Source organism: Ctenocephalides felis, unplaced genomic scaffold (genome assembly GCF_003426905.1).
Source record: "Ctenocephalides felis isolate EL2017-DRISC unplaced genomic scaffold, ASM342690v1 CF-g0.4_SCAFFOLD_00845, whole genome shotgun sequence".
Classification (NCBI taxonomy): domain Eukaryota; kingdom Metazoa; phylum Arthropoda; class Insecta; order Siphonaptera; family Pulicidae; genus Ctenocephalides; species Ctenocephalides felis.
Genome location: NW_020536999.1, coordinates 85,848,633 through 85,870,709, shown reverse-complemented (window position 1 = coordinate 85,870,709; position 22,077 = coordinate 85,848,633). Strand labels below are relative to the sequence as shown.

Sequence of the window (22,077 nt, the reverse complement as noted above, 5' to 3'; positions counted from 1 at the left end):
TAAGGTACTTGAAGTAAAAGGAAAAAGTGAAGGTTGATGGGCGCATCGTCTTATACTTAAGATCTAAGTTTGGCAGAATTAGAACCACGGTGAGGTCAACTTATTTATTATAATTTATTTCATCATGATCCTAGATTTCCTTATGATCTTATGTTTATATCCTTATCTATTAAGAGGCCAACTATTATATTACACAGATGTTGGCAGAACACAAACATACAGCTATAACCACAATAATTCATAACACTGCCCTATTCTGTCTATTCGATGAGAAGACAAAGCTGCAGAGCACACGTGTGCTCACGTTCTAGTGCACAAATTGATGATATGTAGACCTCGTTCAATAAGAGCTTAAACAAGATTCACTAGTAGAAATGATGTTGGCATCAAAAGTTCAGAGCAAGTTTTGTTCGTATCCCACACAAAAATGTGCACATAATGTTGATACAGATTCCTCGTTCAATTGAAGCTTAAACAAGATCGACTGGAAGTGATGTTGGCATCAAAAGTTGCATGAAAAGCCGCCAGTACGTTTGCCAAGAAAAGTCCTAATAGTCTTATATTCTACGTAAAGAAGGAGTAAAGCCAATTAGAGCAAAAGCAAACGTGCAATAAAAGTGCATTCCATGTAAAGAAGGAGAGCGAGTAATGCCAATTAGAGCAAGAGGAAGAATAACATCTTAGTTCATTGGCAAAAATTCGGAGCACGTTTTGTTCGTGTGCCCACGTTTTAGTGCGCAAAATGATGATATACAGATCTCGTTCAATAGGAGCCTAAGCAAATTTCACTAGTAGAAGTGATGTTGGCATTAAAAGTTGCAAACATACACAAATCCATTCACAATATCAATAATTCATCGCTCCACCAGGAATGTTCAGACAATATAAAAATAGTCTACAATCATCAAACACTCAAAATTCATGAACCACCTGCTCATGTGTAGAAGAAATATTAAGCCAAAGACTTACACCAGACACTGTTGCAGAAGTGATGCTGACAATTAAGGCTGCATGGAATGTAATAGACACAATATCAATGATTATCACTCCATCAGGAATGCTCAAACAATATGAAAAAGCCAACATTCATTAGACATTCAAACAAAACTCATCAACCACCTCTGTCACATGTGGAAGAAATATTAGGCCAAAGAATTCCTCTTGTTGTAGAAGTGATGCTGACAACTGAGACGACATGGAAGGTCAAACATACTTGCTACCTAAGTGCTAATAGACGATAAGTATAATTTCAATGTAATAGCATTCTAGATCCTCCCCCCCTTAAAGTAATGGCTAACGGCCGTTTCCGTTTCCATGGCGACCAGAGGCTAAATGCTACTTACAACTAGCAGATATTAAGCCGAAGAATTACTCCAGATACTGATATAGGAGTGGTGATGACAACTGAGGATGCATGGAAAGCCATAGACACATTTGTTAGCGCAGTGCTAATAGACCAGCATTCTTGGGAAATAGAAAGAGCGAATGGAAATAATTAGAAGTATAAATTCAGAGCGAGAATTAAAGCAGTCTAGATCCTCTCCCCGTGAAGTAATGTTTAACGGCTCCGTGGGAACCACAGGCAAAATGGTACTTACAGGAAGAAGAGATTAAGCCGAAGAATTACTGCAGATACTGATATAGGAGTGGTGATGACAACTGAGGATGCGTGGAACGCCATAGACACATTTGCTAGCGCAGTGCTAATAAACCTGCGCTCTTTGGTAAGAGGAAAAGCGAATGAGAATAATTAGAAGTATAAATTCAGGGCAAGAATTATAGCATTCTAGATCTTCTCCCCATGAAGTAATGCCTAACGGCGGTTTCCGTGGGGATAAAATGCTACTTACAGCTAGAGCAGATTAAGCCAAAGATTTACTCCCGATACTGATGTAAGAGTGGTGATGACAACTGAGGATGCGTGGAAAGCCATAGACACATTTGCTAGCGCAGTGCTAATAGACCTGCGCTCTTTGGTAAAAGGAAAAGCGAATGGGAATAATTAGAAGTATAAATTCAGAGTGAGAATTATAGCAGTCTAGATCCTCTCCCCATGAAGCAATGTTTAACGGCTCCGTGGAAACCAGAAGAAATGCTACTTAGAGAAAGAAGAGATTAAGCCGAAGAATTACTCCAGATACTGATGTAAGAGTGGTGTTGATAATTGAGGCTGCGTGCAACGCCATAGACACAGCTAGCGCAGTGCTAATAGACCTGTGCTCCTTGGTAAGAGGAAGAACGAATGAGAATAATTAGAAGTATAAATTCAGAGCAAGAATTATAGCAGTCTAGATCCTCCCCCCACAAAGTAATGCCTAACGGAAATTTCCGTGGGGACCAAAGGCAAGAAAGATGCGGAGGTTATAGTCGGTATTATACCCAAGAAAACGACCAAAAGACCGAGTCTGGAATGCCTCCTCTCAAGCTGCATGAAGAAACCACAACTTCCTATGACATTCTTCATCACTACTGCATAAATAAATAAATATATATACATATATAACATATACGTATACAAGAAATATACATATACATCTACATACATATATATACCTTGGGCGTCTCCCAGATCGTCAGCATAAGGCATTGAGCCAAGGTACACACCGTTCCTGTCAGTATTTGAAGGTCTCATCCTGAACGTGTGGCTGCGACGCATTCCGTTGCCGGTTCTGCTGCCGCTGCTAGCACCAGGACTGCTCCCTGTAGTGGCACTTCTGCCGCCTGCTCCGCTGGATCCGGTCTGCGAGGGCGGAGGCCTCTGCACCAGGTGGATAGCATTTCCGCTAACAAGGGCTAGAAGAATATTAAAGGTAGATCAATATTTATGAAATTGGCATTGTAAAACTACATGGTTGTGTGGTCAAACTTGGCAACTTCAACTAGTAGTGTTTAGTCTGATGTGGTTTGACTAGGTGTAAGTGACATTTTGTTTTTGTAAGAAAAGTTGCAGGAATTTTCCATGAATGTGTGAATGATCGATTTGACCAATAAAAATTACTGAACTGGTGAAATTGTGCCAATAACATTTTCAGCAGCTCATTTTGGAACTAATATGTGATTTCCAATTGTTATCTTTTAGACAATTTATATGTACATATATGTAATTGAAGGATTGAAAGTATTGGGAAGAAGAAGAATGCAGATGATTGACGACTTACGCTAGAAGAGAAAATACAGGAAGCTGAAAGCCGAAGTGCAGGATCAGGAAGCATGAAAGCGGTGGTTTGGAAAGGAGAATACATAAAGAAAATGTGTACGAACACAGGAGGGAAGAAATAGTGAAAATAAAAATGATACTCGATGAAGGGATATTGAATAATTTATTTATGGTGGATCTCACACCGTAGACCTTCCTTCAGAGAGATTACCATTTATTATTGTTATTGTAATGTAATTGTATTAATCGAATTTATCACATAGATGTTCAATGATAAAAACAGAATCACTTTGGTAGTTTTTCAACTTCCCGAAGAAGTTTGTTCCTGCAAGAAAATCCGACTTGCTAAGTGTATGTGTTTTCGACGTTGTAAGTCATTCTTGATTGTTTGAGACCAAAATTGGAAAACATGTGTGTTGTATTTGATCCAAAGCTGGAACAAGTATTTGTGCGTGATTTTTTTCCAAAATTTGACCTTTCGTTGACGTTTTATCAAAAACTGCTGAACCAATTTTAAAAAACTCAAAAAGGACTTGCGTTTGTTAGCTTTTTTGGGACGACCGTCAACAAATGGTCTAACCATACTTTTTCCAAATTTGGTCTCATTGTAAATTTGTAATTTTCTGAAGAAAAAAGTTGTTTCCGCAAGAAAAACCTGCTTGCTAATTTTATGTATTTTCGACGTTTTAAGTCATTCTCGATTGTTTGAGACCAAAATTAGAAGACATATGTGCGTGTGATACAATACTGGAACAAGTATGTGAAATTTTTCCCAAGTTTGACCTTTCGTTGACGTTTTATCAAAAACTGCTGAATCTATTTTGAAAAACTCAAAAAAGACTTGCATTTGTTAGCTTTTTTGTGACAACCGGCGACGATAGTTTAAAAATCGACTCACATATACACACACATATAAACACACATACTTTTTCCAAATTTGATCTCATTGCAGTTTCATTTTAGTCATTGTTTTAAGCCATCCTCAATTGTTTGAGACCAAAATTCAAAATCGAATTCGAAATTGAAATTATGAATATACCACGTATAACCAAGAGGGCCCAAAAATCCTTAGGAAATAGATCACGTGATTAATGGACGCCCTCTTATTTATATAAGAAAATCCAAATAACTTGCTTTTAGGCAAAATTCCACTTGCACCTATATTTGATTCAAACAGAATATAAATCTAGTGTAATTGTTACGAGTAAACAATTCCATTTTATTGTAAACTAGCTGTAAGTGGAATTCTGTCTTGGGGCTATTATGGCATCGTGCCTTAAGGCAAATTGCTGGAACTTCCCGTTGAATACTGAATGTTTTCAAATAGATTATTATAAATATTGTATCATTGTCTAATATAAAATAATAAAATAAAATCTGAAATATTTTCGATATACAAAAAACTAAAAAAAAAAAAAAAAGGAACAAATTTTTTTTTCCAAAATCAATTATTTTGTTAAGACAAGCAGAAAGTTCTTTGAATCATTTAAATCGGACGCTTAGTTCTCTCAAAAACTGCTATTTTTTACATATTTAGCTCCGTATCTTCAAAATGGCTGGGCCTGCCTTTGCCAAAAACTAATAAACACTTCTCCCAATCATTACTAATTGAATGTTTTTTAGATCATTCAAATCGGATACTCCGTTCTCTCAAAAATTCTATTTCTATTTTCTACACCCTTTGCTCCGTATCTTCGAAACGGCTGGACCTGCCTTTGCCAAAAACTAATCAGCTCTTTTCCCTATCAATAGAAATCGAATGTTTTTTGAACCATTCAAATCCGTTGATCCGTGCGCCCTAAAACGTGACTGGAAATTTGTATCCACACATACATACACACACACACACACATACACACACACACACACACACATCCATTTTTTCTGAGGTATGCCAAAACGTTCAGAAACCTTCAAAACGTCGAAAAATGTAAAAATTTTCAATTCCGATTTTCGGCCCATTACAATAACTTACCCTACGGGAAGTTAATAAAAGTGTATCACAAATCTAGTCTGACATTTGAAATTGATACAAAACCCTCATCTATTAAAATAAAACAAGTTTTCAAACTCCATAATAAAACAAAATTTTGACTCGAGCAACCATTAATAATCCAGAATCTTACAAATTCTTAAATGTGAAAATCAATTATTAATTCTAACGATCCCAAATTTAATAAAAAAATTAACATATGTCATTAAATTATAATAATTTTATATGCATATGTCAAAAACACATTTTTGACCATGAAACAATGAGACCAGCCTTAGGTAAAAAAAACCCAATGGGTTTTGAATGTTTTCTGGATCATCTTAATCAATTCAGTCATTCTCATCAAAATCCATACATACACTCATGCACACAAATTTTTAAGGCAGGCCCAATCGTTACAAAGAATTTTTTTAAATCTTAAACACGAAGAAGTTTGTGAAAAAATCTGATTTGCTAATTTTATATTTTCTTGACGTTTCAAGTCTTTCTGAGATCAAATTTGGTAAAAGTATGTGGAAAAAAGTCTTTCGCCGAAGAACGACTGTACTGATTTCAAAATTTTAAAAGCCATTCGATAAGGACTAGCCGTTTCTATTTTAAAAATTCAAAAACTATTCAAAAGATATTGATTGGAAATCGAGTTGATCGTTTTCGGTTAAGATTGTCCGGACAATTTCTTTGTGTTGAAAAAATTTTTCATGAATCTTTGTATGACGATAATTTTGTAGTCTGAAATAACATACTGAGATATTATATGCCTACGATAAGCTGCTGAATTATAAAAAATCATCAAAGTTTGTATGATAAGCATGTACTGTACTTCGTAGCTACTGATTATAGTTGACGTCCACACTTGAAACACATTTCTAGAAATGAAATGTGTTAAACAAATTAATTTAATTTATACAATCACACACAAATAAGTATGTTTCAAAAACATCGATTGGAAATTATATTAGTTATTTTTTAGAGAAAGCAAAAATTATATTTTCGAAATAAACTATAATATATAATAAAATAAATTATTTTATCTAAATAGCTGAATCTCATTGATTCTGTAATTGTGATTATATTAATTATATATACATATGAAAAAGTTAATGCAACTTTAGGTTAATTGAAAGGGGGTCTTCTACCTTGTGACGTCGTTTCTGATACTCATACTACCGAATCGATTTAAAAAAATTAAAAACTGTTCTAAAGATATTAGTTGGGAATGATACTGATTACTTTTAGGTGAAAATCTACCAAGCCGTTTTCTTGCAATTAACTATTGAAACAAAAATTTAAGCCGATGTTTATAGAACTTTTCTGATGATATATATATCATCATCTTATAGAATTTACTAAAATATTACGGCCTTACAACAAGTAGTTTAATTTTAAAAATTCATCAAAGTGTGAGAAAATGAGTAGTTTTTCTGACGTTAGCTAAAATTAAAATTAGACGTTTTACTTGGTCTTAATGAACATACTAAACCATTAAAGTTCTACGGAAATTTACACATATCGGAAAGTTCATGTAACTTGCCTCAAGGCAAAATACCAATAACAACTAGTTCTTAAACTTAAATTCCCATCCAACGGTTTCCAACCTGTGAGGCGTTTCCTCTCATGGGAATGACAGGCTATTCTAAGGCGGGCGCGTACATGTTTTTCCAGAATACTATTTTTGAAAATATCCCAACATTTTTAAAATAGGTTTTTGCATATTTTTACATAATATAGCATAATTAAAATAAAAGTATTTGTAAATTTAAATTGTTAAAGAAATTAAGGAGAGCGCAACAATTTTTTTTATTAGAGCAGGGGGCGCAAAAAAGGTTGGAGACCGCTGTTCTAACCATTCATCCAATCAATGAAAATGTATCAGAATGTTCACCGATTTAAATTAAATAATATGAATAAATTTTATATTTTACCAAAGGTGTTAAACGTAACAATTCTGATACATTTTACAAATTATCACTAAAATAAATCCACTCATTACTCACAAAACTAAAAAACATAACACCTTTATTAAAATATAAAATTTTGTTCATAAAATCAAACATTTTCTTCATGCAGTTTAACGCTGACGAATCACACAATGCACTACTTTATCTTTTACATCTAAAAATTGAAAAATTTGAAAAAAAAAATGTATCGGTTTAAATGATAATTCAATCCTAACCATATTCACAAAGTTTCTTGTCGTCTTGCAAAACTCGTCCACAAAATATCAGTCGTTGTGAATCTGGTGGGATGTTTAGGCTGTCTGATATCTTCTCTTTGAACTGTCTTATTGTAATCTAAAAAATAAAGGAACACATAAGAAATAAATCGATTAATTAATTTACTTTGATGTGTATTGCTGGGTGTATATTAAAGGGTTAAAAAATTTGAATTTATTTCGCCAGGCTGATTCTTTTAGCAGGTTTCTAACATTAGTGAAAGAAATTGTGAATCCAAAAGACCAACTGTATGATTTGTCAACTTTCGCAAAAGTTGTCAATGCTTTTATTTATTGTTTTTCCGTTATGTAGTTGAATGAAACAACCTTCAGCAAAACGTCCTGTGAATAAATTTTCTTTAAAATTAAGTATAGTCAAAGTTGAGGAAAGTATATATTGTATTTAGATATGTTTTTATGTTTTGCCAACATACATAGTTCTAAATAGAAAATGAAAATTTTTGCATATCTTTACGTTTCAGAGGCTTCTGAACATTTTGGCATACCTCAGAAAAAATGGATGTGTGTGTATGTATGCATGGATACAATTTTTCGTCCACGTTGTCGAAAGCACGGATCAACCGATTTGAATGAGTGAAAAAGCAATCGATTTCTATTGATGGGGAGACGTGCTGATTAGTTTTTGGCAAAGGCAGATCCTGCCATTTTGGAGATACGGAGCAAAGAGTGCAGAAAATAGAAATCAAGTTTTTTCGGAGAACACTGCATCCTATTCGAAATATTTAAAAAACATTCAATTCGTATTGAAGGAAAGACGTGATGATTAGTTTTTTGCAAAGGCAATTACAGCTGTTTCGGAGATACGGACCAGAAGTGCAAAAAATAGCAGTTATTATGAGGACGGATCATATAATTCAAAATACATTCTCCTGGTGTTGACGGAGTAAAGAAATTATTAGTTTTTGGGGAAGGCAAAAAAAAGTTCATTTTTCAAAAAAAATTTTTGATTTCCAAATTTTTTTTCTAATTTTTCATTTTTAATTCAGACTAAAAGCATTTAAAAATTCTCGAATATTTCATTACAATAGAGAAAGTTACAGTTATTTGCGTTAAGGCACCACTAGTTTAGCAATAAATTACGAAGAAACGGCTTGGCGGATATCTGTCAAAAACTAATCAGCATTCAAATTAAAAAATCTTTTGAATTTTCAAAATCGATTCAAGATTTTAGGCTAAAACGTGGATGAAACCTTGTACACTTTTTTCTACCAAAAATTTACCAGTGCAAGATCTTGCAAGTTTCATCAAATTGCATTTACATTTTTGAAATCAGTTCAGCCGTTTTTGGGAAAACGTCGATGAAGGGTCTGTTCAAAAAAGCGATGTTTGAAACTTTGATGATTTTTTTATAATTAAAGGACTTATCATAGGCCTGTAATATTTTAGGGTAACCTTTGAGATCGATTCACGATTTTGGAATGCAAAATAGATGAAAAAATTTACACTTTTTTACAATTTACCAAGAAACTGCTCGGCCGATCGTCGCGCTAAAAAGCTGAAAACGTTAGTCCTTATCAAGTTACATCGAATTGTTTTAAATTTTTGAAATCGGTTCAGCCGTTTAAAAAAAAAAAAACGAAAAAGGGTAAAAAATCTGTTCGCACACACACACACACACTTTTTCCAAATTGGGTCTTATTCGAATCAGAATGACTTGAAACGTCGAGAGAACAAAATTAGCAAATTGGTTTTTCTAGCAAAAACAAACATTTCATTCAGGCAGTTAATAAAAGCAAAGAGCACTTGCAATTTGATTATCCTAATAAATATAATATAATTAATAATAATTCTTAACAACATCAATATTTGCATTTATATATAAATGCACATCAGAACTAAATTAACTAAAAGAACAATTGAATATTTTTAGCAGGTTTCTAACATTTGTGAAACAATTTGTGTAATTTTTTGGACAAATTTGTATCCAAAAAACCAACTGTATGATTTGGCAACTTTCGCAAAAGATGTCAATGCGTTTATTTAATGCTGTTATGTAGTTGAATGAAACAACCTTCAGCACAACGTTCTTTGAATAAATGTTATCTAGAATGAAGTAAAGTCAAGTTGAAGAAAATCTATATTGGGATGATTCCATAAACCAGATTCCTATGGTGTTGGATATTAAAAGAAGTTTTTGTTCTGTTAAAAACAGTATTACATCAAATTGTTAACCGCAGAGTCTTGATTTAAAAAAGAAGACAAACAAGTGGTACCAGAGTGAGTCTTCAAGTTAGAAAATTAAAATTTTATATTGTATTTAGATGTGTCTTTTTGTTCTGCCAATATTTTTGTTTTTATAATGTTTTTATGTTGCTGAAGGCATTCTATTGAATTTTGGCTAGTTTCACCAATGTGTATTAAACAATAGTACAAGTGATTGATTGCATAAACCAGATTCCTAATATGTTGGATATTAAAAGAAGTTCCTGTTCTGGTAAAAACAGAATTATGTCAAATTGTTAACCATCAAAGTCTTGATTTATAAAAGAAGACAAACAAGTGAAGCCATTGTGTGTCTTCAAGTTAGAAAAAATATTATGATCAATGGTTTTGTTAATTTTATAGTTTACAAAAGTCCTATTGTTAGTTATGGAAATAATTGAATTCAATAGGTATGAGTTGTTAAAAAACATTTTCAAAAATAATAACATAATATGATGAATAACTATCAATTCATGTTGTCTCATTCTCTTATTGTGATGTTTGGGCAATGTATTGTTTGTCACAATTTTTGCAAATGATTGAATAAACTAAGTTAGTGTTAAATTTAGGAGAGGTGGTAGATTTAATTTTTAAAAACATTTCTTTAAAAGAACAAAGATGTTCTTGAAATGAAAATATTCTCTTCTTTATATTATTATTATTATATATATATATATATATACATATATATATATATATATATATATATATATATATATATATATAATAAAATTCTACTTACATCTTCTTCAACATGAAAGGGATGATTCTGCGAATCCAAAGTTTTAACCGTCAAATCAATCATCATTTTATCTTCCTAGAACAAACAGAATAAAAAGAAGTATTACACCAACTTAAATATACAAAATACTAAATATTAAATACTCAACAATAAAACTCTCAGTTATTTCAATCGTTGTATTCGAAGCCTAAAAATTAAATTGATGTCAATATTGAAAATATTGATAGGGATAAAAATATTGTATATAAGGATTGTCCAAATAAAAAAAACTGGAACTCTGGTTTAAAAAAACTGGTTATTTCTAAATAAAATATTGTTGTAATTAATGAAGGAAAGCAAACAAATAACTTTGGGAATTTAAAAATTATAAAATAGAAGCTTAATACCCATAACAATTCTTAACAAAATAATATTATTGATATTTGAGTTTTACAAGATGTATGTAATTAATAATAATATAAATCTCATTAGTCCTTTTGTAACTACCATGAAGTGTTAAAAATATTATACAAAAATCAATCTTACAGTTAATTTCCTAAAGAAAATGACCACTTTTAATTCTAAAATGTGTTATCAATTTAATAAAATTTATTTATTTATTATTTAAATGTTTATCAAGTACGCAATCGTTTCAAGAAAAGTCTTTACTGTAATTTGTCTGTCTTAATCATTTAAAAAAATATGGTTTATGATCACAAAAGATCATACTCCAGTTTGATTTACAAAATAATTTTATGTCATGTTGTAATAATATGTCTTCTTAGTCAGTGAAAAGTGAAATTTATGAACCAATTCTATCGTGTAGCAGACCAATGTTATGGCAAGGGTGTGCTATGAAGAACTTTCATACTAAATATTGACTAAAGCAATGTGGTTGCTATGCAGTCAGGCGTTTTTCTCAAGTTGTCAGATAGAAAACCTGAGACCGCACAAATGTCAAAAAAACGATCTTAGATAACAGGGTCTTGCTGACCCAGCTTCACAACATACAAGTGACATTGCAGTTTATGTGTAAAACGCGAATGCACAGCAAATACATGACATTTTGACAGAATTCAGTATGATTCAGTAGCATAATGTATGCAAGTTGGGGCGTAACATGGCCTTGCCATAACATTTGTCTGCTATGCGGCAGAATCAGTCCCTAGAAAGAAATATTATAAGTTGAATGATAAATATAATAAGTATAAAAGTTTATACTAGTATAATAACTGTGACATGAAAAAAAATCAGTAAAATTGCTGGACAACAAAGTGTTAATTTATATGTTCTGTCAATTACATGGAAATTAAAATAAAGAAGGTGTAATTTAATCTTACGGTTATAATTTACATAAGATCATGTTGAAGACTGCATGATAAATATATATTTATCACATAGAGACAGGACTAAAACTCATAGGCCAATTCTACTGTTGTTATGGCAACACTATGTTTTGCTTGTTTCTTGGTAGTAAAAACTGTGAAAATGTCCTAATTACTGTACCATTGGACATCTTTCTAAGGTGATCACATTTGCACCTTGTGTCCCGGCAATATTTGTCCCGGATTTAAATCTTTTCTCCCGGATTGTACCCATTTTTCAAAAATTCATAGGTAAATTACCAAAAATTATAAAAAAATATAATTATGAAGAACGTGGAATAGAATTTTATATAAGCCTCGAAAGCAAAAAGTATTACATATATTCTAAAAATAAAGTTCTTACTAAAAGCCCACAATGATAATTAGAAAAAAAAAGATTAATATTAAAAACTTTTTTTTGTTGTAACTTTAAACAGCATTTGGTATTCTAAAGACTTCTGGGCCTTTGTCATCTGTCCCTTTTTACCCTGTTGCCTTAGAGGGCAATTAGTTTCATGGAGCAATTCTGCCTCATAACAAACATAACAGTGTTGCAATAACAATGCTATCTTAATGTCTGTTTCAGCAGAATAGGCTCATCAATAATTTTGTCAGATTTGCTAAATTACTAAGCCAGCTATATGCAGTAAGTCTTCAAGAAAGTTGCAAATGAACTATTGCAAGCAGTCTTCAACATGATAAATTACCCGAATATGTATGTTAATAGTCAAACGCAGTAGACAGATAAAATTAGTATAACAGCCAGTGACACGACAAAATTTCGAATTAAGTACAACAGTCCATTCGTAACTCCCTTGAAGATATATTGCATATAGTTGGCTTAGTAATTTAGCAAATCAGACAAAATTATGGATGGGCCAAGTCTGCTGAAACAGACATTAAGTCTTCTCTATGTGATAAATATAGATTTATCATGCTCTAATGTAAATTATAATCGTAAGACCAAATTACACCTTCTTTATTTTATTTTTAGTGTAGTTGACCAAACATATTATCAACTTTGTTGACCAGCAATATTACTAAAATTTTCTTATATCACTGGCATGAGAAATATTGGTCACCAGCAGTCTTCAACATGATAAATTTCTCGAATGTGTATGTTAATAGTCAAGCGTGGTAAATAGACCTTCTAGAATTAAACAAGCATGTAAAATCTATTACGATAACAATGACCAGCTTCAGGTGTGCTGATAGGAATAATAAGTGTGTACTTAACAAAGAAAATTGTACATAAGTTTCGATCAACAAACTTTTCTTGTAACTTATCCTTTCTATTTGGACAATCCTTATTTTAATATTGAACTGACGTCGCTGTATTTCAGAGGCGGCGGAATTCTTAATTTGTATTTCAATTTTTTGCTTTCTGTACTTGCGACAGAACTCTGATTAGAAGAACCTCCGACCTGTTGTGGTTGTTGTGGTGTTGATTGCGAATCCGAGTTGCTATTTTCCTCATTTTGAGTAATCGGTGCTATATCTTTGTTATTCATAATGAAAATTTTGCAAAAACTACCTCGAATCGAAACGACAATTCCAAGTTACCGAAATAAAAAGTGACAAATGAATAAATTTATGAAGTTTTCAAACTTACCTTGACAGATAGGTTTGGAGATTTTTAATTTTTATCACTCACTAGAAATTTGTAATATTAATTTAATGTAATAAGCAACACAAATGTCATCAAATGTGGAAATGGTGGATCATTTTTAATTTTTAAGAGGACATCTTGTTTTAAGGTACCAACCTTATAGAAATTGACAGTATCTGACAGTTGCGCGGGTCTGGATCATATTTACTACATGGATAGATTGAAGTCTCACTGTTGTTCGTGGGGTCGTTCATCTCATAAACTAATTAATTATTTGTAAGTGACATTTTGCCTCAAGGTAAGTTGCATAAACATCCTGACATTTTATTTAAAATATATTTATAACTAATAATGTATGCATAGACTTTATACTACATGTAGTGTAATGCATAGATAAAAGAAGAGTATAATGGTGTAATGTCTATTAGTGTATGACACTGTGCCTTAGGGCAAATTGCTGGAACTTCCCGTACTATAAGGAAATATTTCAGTAATATTAAATGTTCAGATTATTATAAATATTGTAACTTTCATTATTTGTATTTCATAGACAAAATATAAGAGTTTATAAATTGGAGGACGATCTTTATATATATATTTACATGAAAGGTAAATAAACCAGACTTAATCAAGCCAAGTTTTATTGAAGGATCTTATCTCATTCATAAAAATTATATAAATAAATTGCAAAGTTAAAATTATTTGTTTCAAGAATTTCCTATATATGCTTATGGATATGGATATGCTTATGAAAATGACATTATTCTGGTACGGTACAAACGCTGTCCAGAGAAGCTCTCAAGTTTTAATATTACATTATGCACGTATTTGTTATTAAATCACGCTTGTTTTTTTTAGCAGTTTCCTCAGATTTATATACGTATCGAATCATTCTGAATTGTTTGACACCAAAATTGAAAAAAATATGTGTTTGTCTATAACTCAAAAACGACTACACCAATTTAAAAATTGGTCAGCTTTATTTCGTCAATACAAATAAAATAACAACCATTTTTGCCCTACTTTTGCTACAAATTTTGCCCCATATCTTCGAAACGTCTGGGCATGCCTTTGCCAATAACTAATGATCACGTCTCCTTATCAATAGAAATCGAATGTTTTTTGAATAATTCAAATCGGTTGATCCGCGTTCTCGAAATAGTCGACGAAAAGTTATATTCCGCACACACACACATACCCATACATCCATTTTTAAGGTATGCCTAAATAATCAAGGGTAGTTATAGTGATGAGCCGAAAATTGAAAATACATTTTTTTGCATATCTTCACGTTTTGAAGGTTTTTAACATTTTGGCATACCTCAAAATTGATGCGTGTGTGTGTGTGTGTGTTTTGTACGTCCGCATTTTTTCGTCCACGTTTTCCGTCGCACGGATCAAACCGATTTGAATTGTTCAAAAAACATTCGATTCCTATTGATAGGGAGATGTGCTGATTAGTTTTTTGGAAATACAGATCCAGTCGATACGGAGATACAGAGCAAAGAGTGCAGAATATAGAATCGAAATATTTTTGAAAAAACGGAGTATCCGATTTGAATGATCTCAAAAACATTCAATTTGTAATGATTGGGAGAAGTGGTGATTAGTATTTGGTAAAGGTAATTCCAGACATTTCGAAGAGACAGAGCCATGTACAAATAATGGCAGTTTTTGAGAGAACTAAACATTCGATTTGAATTATTCAAAAAACTTTCTGCTTGTGTTGACAAAACAATTGCTTTGGGGAAAAAATATTAATTTTTTTTTCGAAAAACTTTTTTTTTGTATATTGGAAATATTTCATATTTTAATGTTAATTCTTACTAAAGATCCAAAGCTATATACTTTAAATAAATAATTTTAACTTTGTAATTCAGTTTATATAATTCCTATAAATATTGAAAAATGTTACAGTCATAGATAAGTAAGCATTTATTTATTTACACACAGTATTTATAATAATCTATTTGAAAACATTTAATATTCCTCGAACATTTCGTTTGGTACGAGAAGTTCGAGTAATTTGCCTTAAGGCACGATGCCATACAGGCATACACCATTAGTTTGAAATTTGATTGCGGGTTTAGTTATCCTGGTAATATATAAAAGTGAGTTAGCTTAGTTCGAAAGAAACGTTAATAAGCAATTCGATGCTTTTTTCGAAACTATATAGTCCATGCTGAATGTCGGCACGTTGGCGCGATTAACAGTTTCATTACGCGCCACCGAACTCGTGTCGCGGTTGTAATGTTCGTATTAATGTTTTCAATATTGTCACACCTGACCTCAAGCTGACACAAGAACTAACTAGAAATGTCAAATGTCAAATTGTTTTCATAAAATATACTGTATTTTGAACAAGACTAATAAATTAAACCAAAATATTAAACTATTAAATTAAATTAAACAAAAATATAAATATTAAGTTCTCAAAAATTATATTCTCAAAAGCCATTGTTAGTTTGTGGACATAATCATAAAAATAAACGCTAGAAATGTCTGAAGAAACAAACTTAAACATAATTAAAATTGAACCAACCGAGTGTCCTCAAGTTAAACAAGAATTTGCTGATTATGATATATCAGAAATATGCGCGGAAAACGGAGATGTATATTTACAGCGTTTTTTAAAATCTGAGATAAAAATAGAGGAAGAAATAAAAGAAGAAGCGATTGATGATCAAGATGAGTCCACTAGCACAAATGAAGTAAGTTTAGATCAAACAAATAATAACACGGAGCAACTCCATAAATGTAATATATGCGATAAAACATTCAAAATGAAACGAAATTTAACCCTACATGAAATTGCTCATACTGAAGAACGCCCTCATAAATGTGAGGCTTGTGATAAAACATTCAAAACAACATCATCCTTAAAACAACATAAAGTTATTCATACCCGAAAGAGCTCCCATAATTGTCAGGTTTGTAATAAAGCATGCATAACGATAAATGGATTAAAACGTCATGAAATGATACATCGAGAAAACTTAAATCAACATGAAAAGATTCATACTACAGTAAGCACTCAGTACCCCTGTGACGTATGCAGTATAATATGCAGTTCCCAAGCTGCTTTAAAATTGCATCAAATGATCCATACCGGAGAACGCTCACATAAATGTGAGATATGCGATAAAGCATTTTTAAGAAAATCGGGATTACGTCAACATCAAATGATCCATACTGGAGAACGACCTTATAAATGTGAATATTGCGATAAAGGATGCAAAACAAAAAGAGAATTAAGACATCATGTAGTTGTCCACACTAGAGAAAGCAATTATAATTGCGAAATATGCAATAGAGCATTCACATCAAGACAATCTTTACACTACCATAAAGTGGTTCATACAAGAGAACGTCCTTTTAAGTGTGATATATGCCACAAAGCATTTACAACAAAACAGATATTAAAACAGCATGAAGCAATTCACACTTGTGACAACCCTTACAAATGTGAGATCTGTGGTAAAACATTCACAACAATAAAGAAATTAAAGCGACACGAGTTGATACACACAGCAGTACCCTCCCATAAATGTGACACCTGCAATAAAGCATTTTTGAGAAAAGAGGGGTTAAAGGAACATCTATTAATCCATTCTGGAGAAGGCCCTCATAAATGTGGGGTATGCGGTAAAGCATATACAACAATACACAAATTAAAGCGGCATGAATTAGGCCACGGAGAACGCACTCTTAAATGTGATATATGCAATAAAGCATTTTTCAGGCAAGATAGATTAAAAGAACATCAATTGAGCCACGGAGAACGCACTCTTAAATGTGATATGTGCGATAAAGCATTTTTCAGGCAAGATAGATTAAAAGAACATCAATTGAGACACACAAGAAAAAGAAAATAATATTCTACTTTAATATTAATATTACTTTTCTTTTATTAATATATATTGTATATTTGTTCTTTTGATATTAATCATGTCCACTGATGATGATATAAAATTATTATATTAAGTCACAAAATAAAAATGTTTGAAAAAAAATCATCTTGTTTTTTTAATCAATGTTATTCCATCATGATTCCATCCTTATATAAATTTATGGATATACTTACTTATGTCATTATGTTAGAGGCAATGTGGCAATACTCCTCTGCCCCGGCTTGACAGATTTTAATGAAGTTTTATTTCCACTTCAGTATGGCTAAAAATTGGATCATCTACTTTTCATACCCCTAAGTCAGTGGTTTAACCTTTTTTGCACCTCCACTCTAATAAAAAACTAGTGGGGTGTATGGCATCGTGCCTTAAGGCAAATTGCTGGAACTTCCCGTACCGTAACGAAATGTTCGAGGAATACTGAATGTTTTCAAATAGATTATTATTAATACTGTAACATTGTCTAATATTTATAAGAATTATATAAACTGAATTGCAAAGTTAAAATTATTTGTTTAAAGTATATTATAACTTTAGTCAGAATTAAAAATAAAATCTGAATTATTTTCGATATACAAAAAAAACTAAAAAAAAAATATACATTTTTTTCCAAAATCAATTATTTTGTTAAAATAAGCTGAAAGTTCTTTGAATCATTCACATCGGACGCTTAGTTCTCTTAAAAACTGCCATTTTTTGCACATTGAGCTTTGTATCTCCGAAACCGCTGAACCTGCCTTTGCCAAAAACTAATAATCACTTCTCCCAATCATTACTTATTGAATGTTTTTTAGATCATTCAAATCGGATGCTCCGTTCACTCAAAAACACGATTTCTATTTTATGCACTCTTTGCTCCGTATCTCCGCAACGGCTGGACCTGCCTTTGCTAAAAACTAATCAGCTCATCTCCCTATCGATATAGGAATCGAATGTTTTTTGAACCATTCAAATCGGTTGATCCGTAACTGGAAATTTGTATCCATACATACATACACACACACACACATCCAATTTTTCTGAGGTATGCCAAAATGTTCAGAAACCTTCAAAACGTCGAGAAATGTAGAAATTTTCAATTTCGATTTTCGGCCCATTACAATAACTCACCTTACGGGAAGTTAAAAATGTTAGGCACCCCTTATTTTTTTCAACAATTAATACTCAACTGATATTATCAAATAAAATTTGAACAAAATTTTTTTTCAAAAGCAATTATTTTGTTAAAACAATCAGAACGTTCTTTGAATCATTCAAATCGGACGATTATTTCTCTCAGAAACTGCCATTTTTTGCACATTTAGCTCGATATCTTCGAAATGGCTGGACCTCCCAACCAATATCTTTCGAACGATTTTTGAATTTTCATAATCGATTCAGAATTGCGGGCTAAAATGTGGAAGAATTTTTTTTCACTTTTCTGCTATTTACGAAATATTACGAACGGTTAGGCTGATCGTCGCACAAAATTGATAAACCATAGTCCTCATCGAGATACATCGTATGGCTTTTAAATTTTTGAAATCGGTCCAGTCATGTTTGAGAAAACGTCGATTTAAGGCAAATAATCTGTTCACGCACACCCACACACACACATAGTTTTTCCAAATTTGGTCTCATTCGATTCAGAATGCCTTGAAACGTAGAGAAAACAAAATTAGCAAATCGGATTTTTTGATGAAAACAAACTTCTCCTTCGGGAAGATTATAATAAAACTTAGACAGCATAGTTGGAATTACAAATATATTACATTCTTATATTGTCTAGGGATTGAATTTTATATCCTCATTCTAATAAAGCGTTTTAAAAACAAAATTATTGCAATTATTGGAAATTATATAGTCTATGACCGTAATGAACTTGCAGTTAATGTTCTCAATGTTGTCACTTCTTCTGATGTCATGACACAGAAATGTCAAAGTGTGTAAAGAATTATATCAAAATTAAACAAAACACAAATTAAACAAGCAAAAGAATTTATATTTAAAAGATATTCATTATTGATTTAAATTATATAAATAAAAACTCTTCTTAATTTTTTTAAAAGCCTTTGCTAGTTTATGCATAAGGACCAACAGGTGCTAAAAATGTCTGAAGAAACAAATTCAAACTTAACAATTAAAATTGAACCAGTCGAATATTCTCAACAGGAACAAGAATTTGATGATTATGAGATATCAGAAATATGTCAAGAAAACGAAGAAATATCACAACAGCTGATTTTAAAATCTGAGTTAACAATTGAGGAAGAAATAATTGAAGAGCAAAATGGTGAAACAACTTATGTATGTGAAGAAGAAATCAATGAGTCAAGTAATGAAGTAGAAAACAAAAACACAAAACAGCCCCATGAATCCACAAATGCTGAACGTCCATATAAATGTGCAACATGCAATAAAACATTCAAAACTAAAATTGTATTGAAGCGACATGAATCAGTTCATACTGGAAAACGCCTTTTCAAATGTGACATATGCCACAAAACATTTTCAGCAAACTATATTTTAAAACAGCATGAAACGCTCCACACCGGAGAAAGCCCTCATAAATGTGAGATGTGTTACAAAACCTTCACATCAATGCAAGCATTAAAACGGCATGAAATTGTTCATGCCGAAGAACGCTCTCATAAATGTGAGACATGCAATAAAGCATTCTTAAGAAAAGAATCCTTATCGCACCATCAACTGATCCACACTGGAGAACGACCATTTATCTGTGAATATTGCAATAAAGGATTCAAAACAAATCAGGAATTAAAGCGGCATGAAAATGTACACACCAGAGAAAGCGATCATAAATGCACAATATGCAATAAAGCATTCGGAACAAGAAACAACTTAAGAAGACATCAAATGATTCACAACGGAGAGCGCCCTTACGAATGCGGAATATGTAATAAAACATTCCAAGAGAAACATACATTAAAAGTCCATCAATTGACCCACAGTGGAGATCGACCTCATAAATGTGATATCTGCAATAAAACATTTGTAAGAAATGAGGCTTTAACTATACATCAAATGATTCATACTGGAGAACGACCATATAAATGTGAAACTTGCGGTAAAGCATTCAAAACTAAACAAGAAATAAAGCATCATGATGTTATCCACACCGGAGAAAGTGATCATAAATGTGGGATATGCAATAAAGTATTCATATCAAATACAACGTTGAAGCGACATGAATTGATCCATACTGGAGTAAAACCTCATAAATGTGAGATGTGCGGTCAAGCATTTTTGAGAAAAGACAAATTAAATAAACATCAATTGATTCATACTAGAGAAAAAAAATAGTTATTTCACTTTTTTTTTAATAGTATATTTTATATTTGCTTGAATTGAAAATAAAGATATTTTTGAAACTTCATTCTTTTTTATTTGGTTTTATTAACTTTCCCTAAGGTAAAATCGCAAAGAAATCGAAAATAAAATTTTGTATATATCTTTACGTTTCAAAGGTTTTTGAACATTTTGACATACCTCAGAAAAAATGGTGTGTGTGTGTGTATGCATGTAGGAATACAATTTTTCGTCCACGTTTTCGGGCGCACGGATCAAACGATTTTAATGGTTCAAAAAACATTCCATTCCTTTTGATAAGACGTGCTGATTAGTTTTTGGCAAAGGCAGGTCTAGCCGTTTCGAAGATAAGTGGCAAAAGAGCCAAAAATTGTATTTCAGTTTTTGAGAGAACGGAGCGTAATAATTCAAAAAACATATTATTAAATTCCCGTAGGGTAGTTATAGTAATGGGCCGAAAATGAAAATTTTTGCATATCTTTACGTTTCAGAGGTTTCTGAACATTTTGGCATACCTTAGAAAAAATGGATGTGTGTGTGTTTTGTAGGTATGTGTGTAGACATGCAATTTTGCGTCCACGTTTACGTGCGAATGGATCAACCGATTTGAATAGTTCAGTAAACATTCGATTTCTATTGATAGGGAGATGTGCTGATTAGTTTTTAGCAAAGGCACGCCTAGCCGTTTCGAAGATAAGGAGCAAAAAGAACAGACCATCGTAATTAAGTTTTTGAGTGGACGAAGCGTCCGATTTGAATATTTCAAAAAACATTTTATTTGTATTGACTAATCGAAAAACTGTTTTAATTTGCCGGAAAGGCAGGTGCAGCGGTTATGGACTCGCTTTTGCTTGTGTAGACTGTGTGCAAAAGATGCTTTTACATAAAATTTCGTAACTTTGAAAATATTTAACAAAACACAGAATTTTCAAAAAAAAAAATCAAGTTTCAAGAAATTCAAAAAATATATCAAAGTTTTGAGAAATTTAAAAAAGTATTACAAATTAAATAAAAAAGATTTCTTACACAAATTTCAGAAATTTCCAATGTTTCAAGAATTTAAAAAATCGATTTGTTTCCAGAAATTCCAAAAAAAATCGAACTTTTAAAAAAAATTCAAAATTTTGAAATAAAATCAAATTAAAAAAAAAATTAAACAAATTTCTTGTGAACATACACGTAAGTTATTTGTAAAATACGTTAGTCGCCCAATTTAATAAACACTTATAAATTTACAGTATTTATAATAAATAATCTATTTGAAAATATATAAAACAATTGTAAATAATTAATGAAAAATTTCATTGATTTTTGATTATCCTCATTTCTCGAATGTTCAATTAAGGTACGGAAAGTTTCTGCTATTTGCCTTAAGGCATCGTAATTGCTGGAACTTCCCGTACCGTAACGAAATGTTCGAGGAATGTTAAATGTTCTCAAATAGAATATTATAAATAAATACTGTAACCATACTGTAACATTGTCTAATATATATATATATATATATATATATATATATAATATTTATAAGAATTATATAATCTGAATTGGAAATTAAAATTATTTATTTGAAATTAAAAT

General features: G+C 31.7%; 3 protein-coding genes across 6 annotated transcripts in view; 2 read left to right on the top strand and 1 right to left on the bottom strand.

Annotated features, from left to right (window-relative positions):
• LOC113376343 (large proline-rich protein bag6-like) overlaps nt 1–13,414 on the bottom strand; it is a 54,631-nt gene extending 41,217 nt beyond the window's left edge. The window contains exons 1-5 of one of the 4 annotated variants that reach the window (XM_026616251.1): nt 12,999–13,196; nt 10,476–10,514; nt 10,328–10,402; nt 7,324–7,441; nt 2,554–2,793 (exon numbers count right to left, since the gene is read on the bottom strand). In XM_026616251.1, the coding sequence (XP_026472036.1) occupies nt 2,554–2,793; nt 7,324–7,441; nt 10,328–10,402; nt 10,476–10,514; nt 12,999–13,181 (655 nt within the window). In that variant the 5' untranslated portion in view covers nt 13,182–13,196. Of the gene's footprint in view, nt 1–2,553; nt 2,794–7,323; nt 7,442–10,327; nt 10,403–10,475; nt 10,515–12,998; nt 13,209–13,282 lie in introns of those variants that run through there. The other 3 variants (XM_026616259.1, XM_026616271.1, XM_026616265.1) reach the window with 3 other exon arrangements.
• Nucleotides 13,415–15,573: 2,159 nt separating this feature from the next.
• On the top strand, nt 15,574–17,154 carry LOC113391248 (zinc finger protein 99-like). Its single transcript, XM_026627196.1, has one exon. It carries the CDS (start codon nt 15,778–15,780, stop codon nt 17,152–17,154), a length of 1,377 nt encoding a protein of 458 aa, XP_026482981.1. The 5' UTR covers nt 15,574–15,777.
• A 2,043-nt stretch (nt 17,155–19,197) lies between these two features.
• Nucleotides 19,198–20,490, top strand: LOC113391247 (zinc finger protein 254-like). Its single transcript, XM_026627195.1, has one exon. It carries the CDS (start codon nt 19,249–19,251, stop codon nt 20,488–20,490), a length of 1,242 nt encoding a protein of 413 aa, XP_026482980.1. The 5' UTR covers nt 19,198–19,248.
• The last annotated feature ends 1,587 nt before the right edge of the window (nt 20,491–22,077 follow it).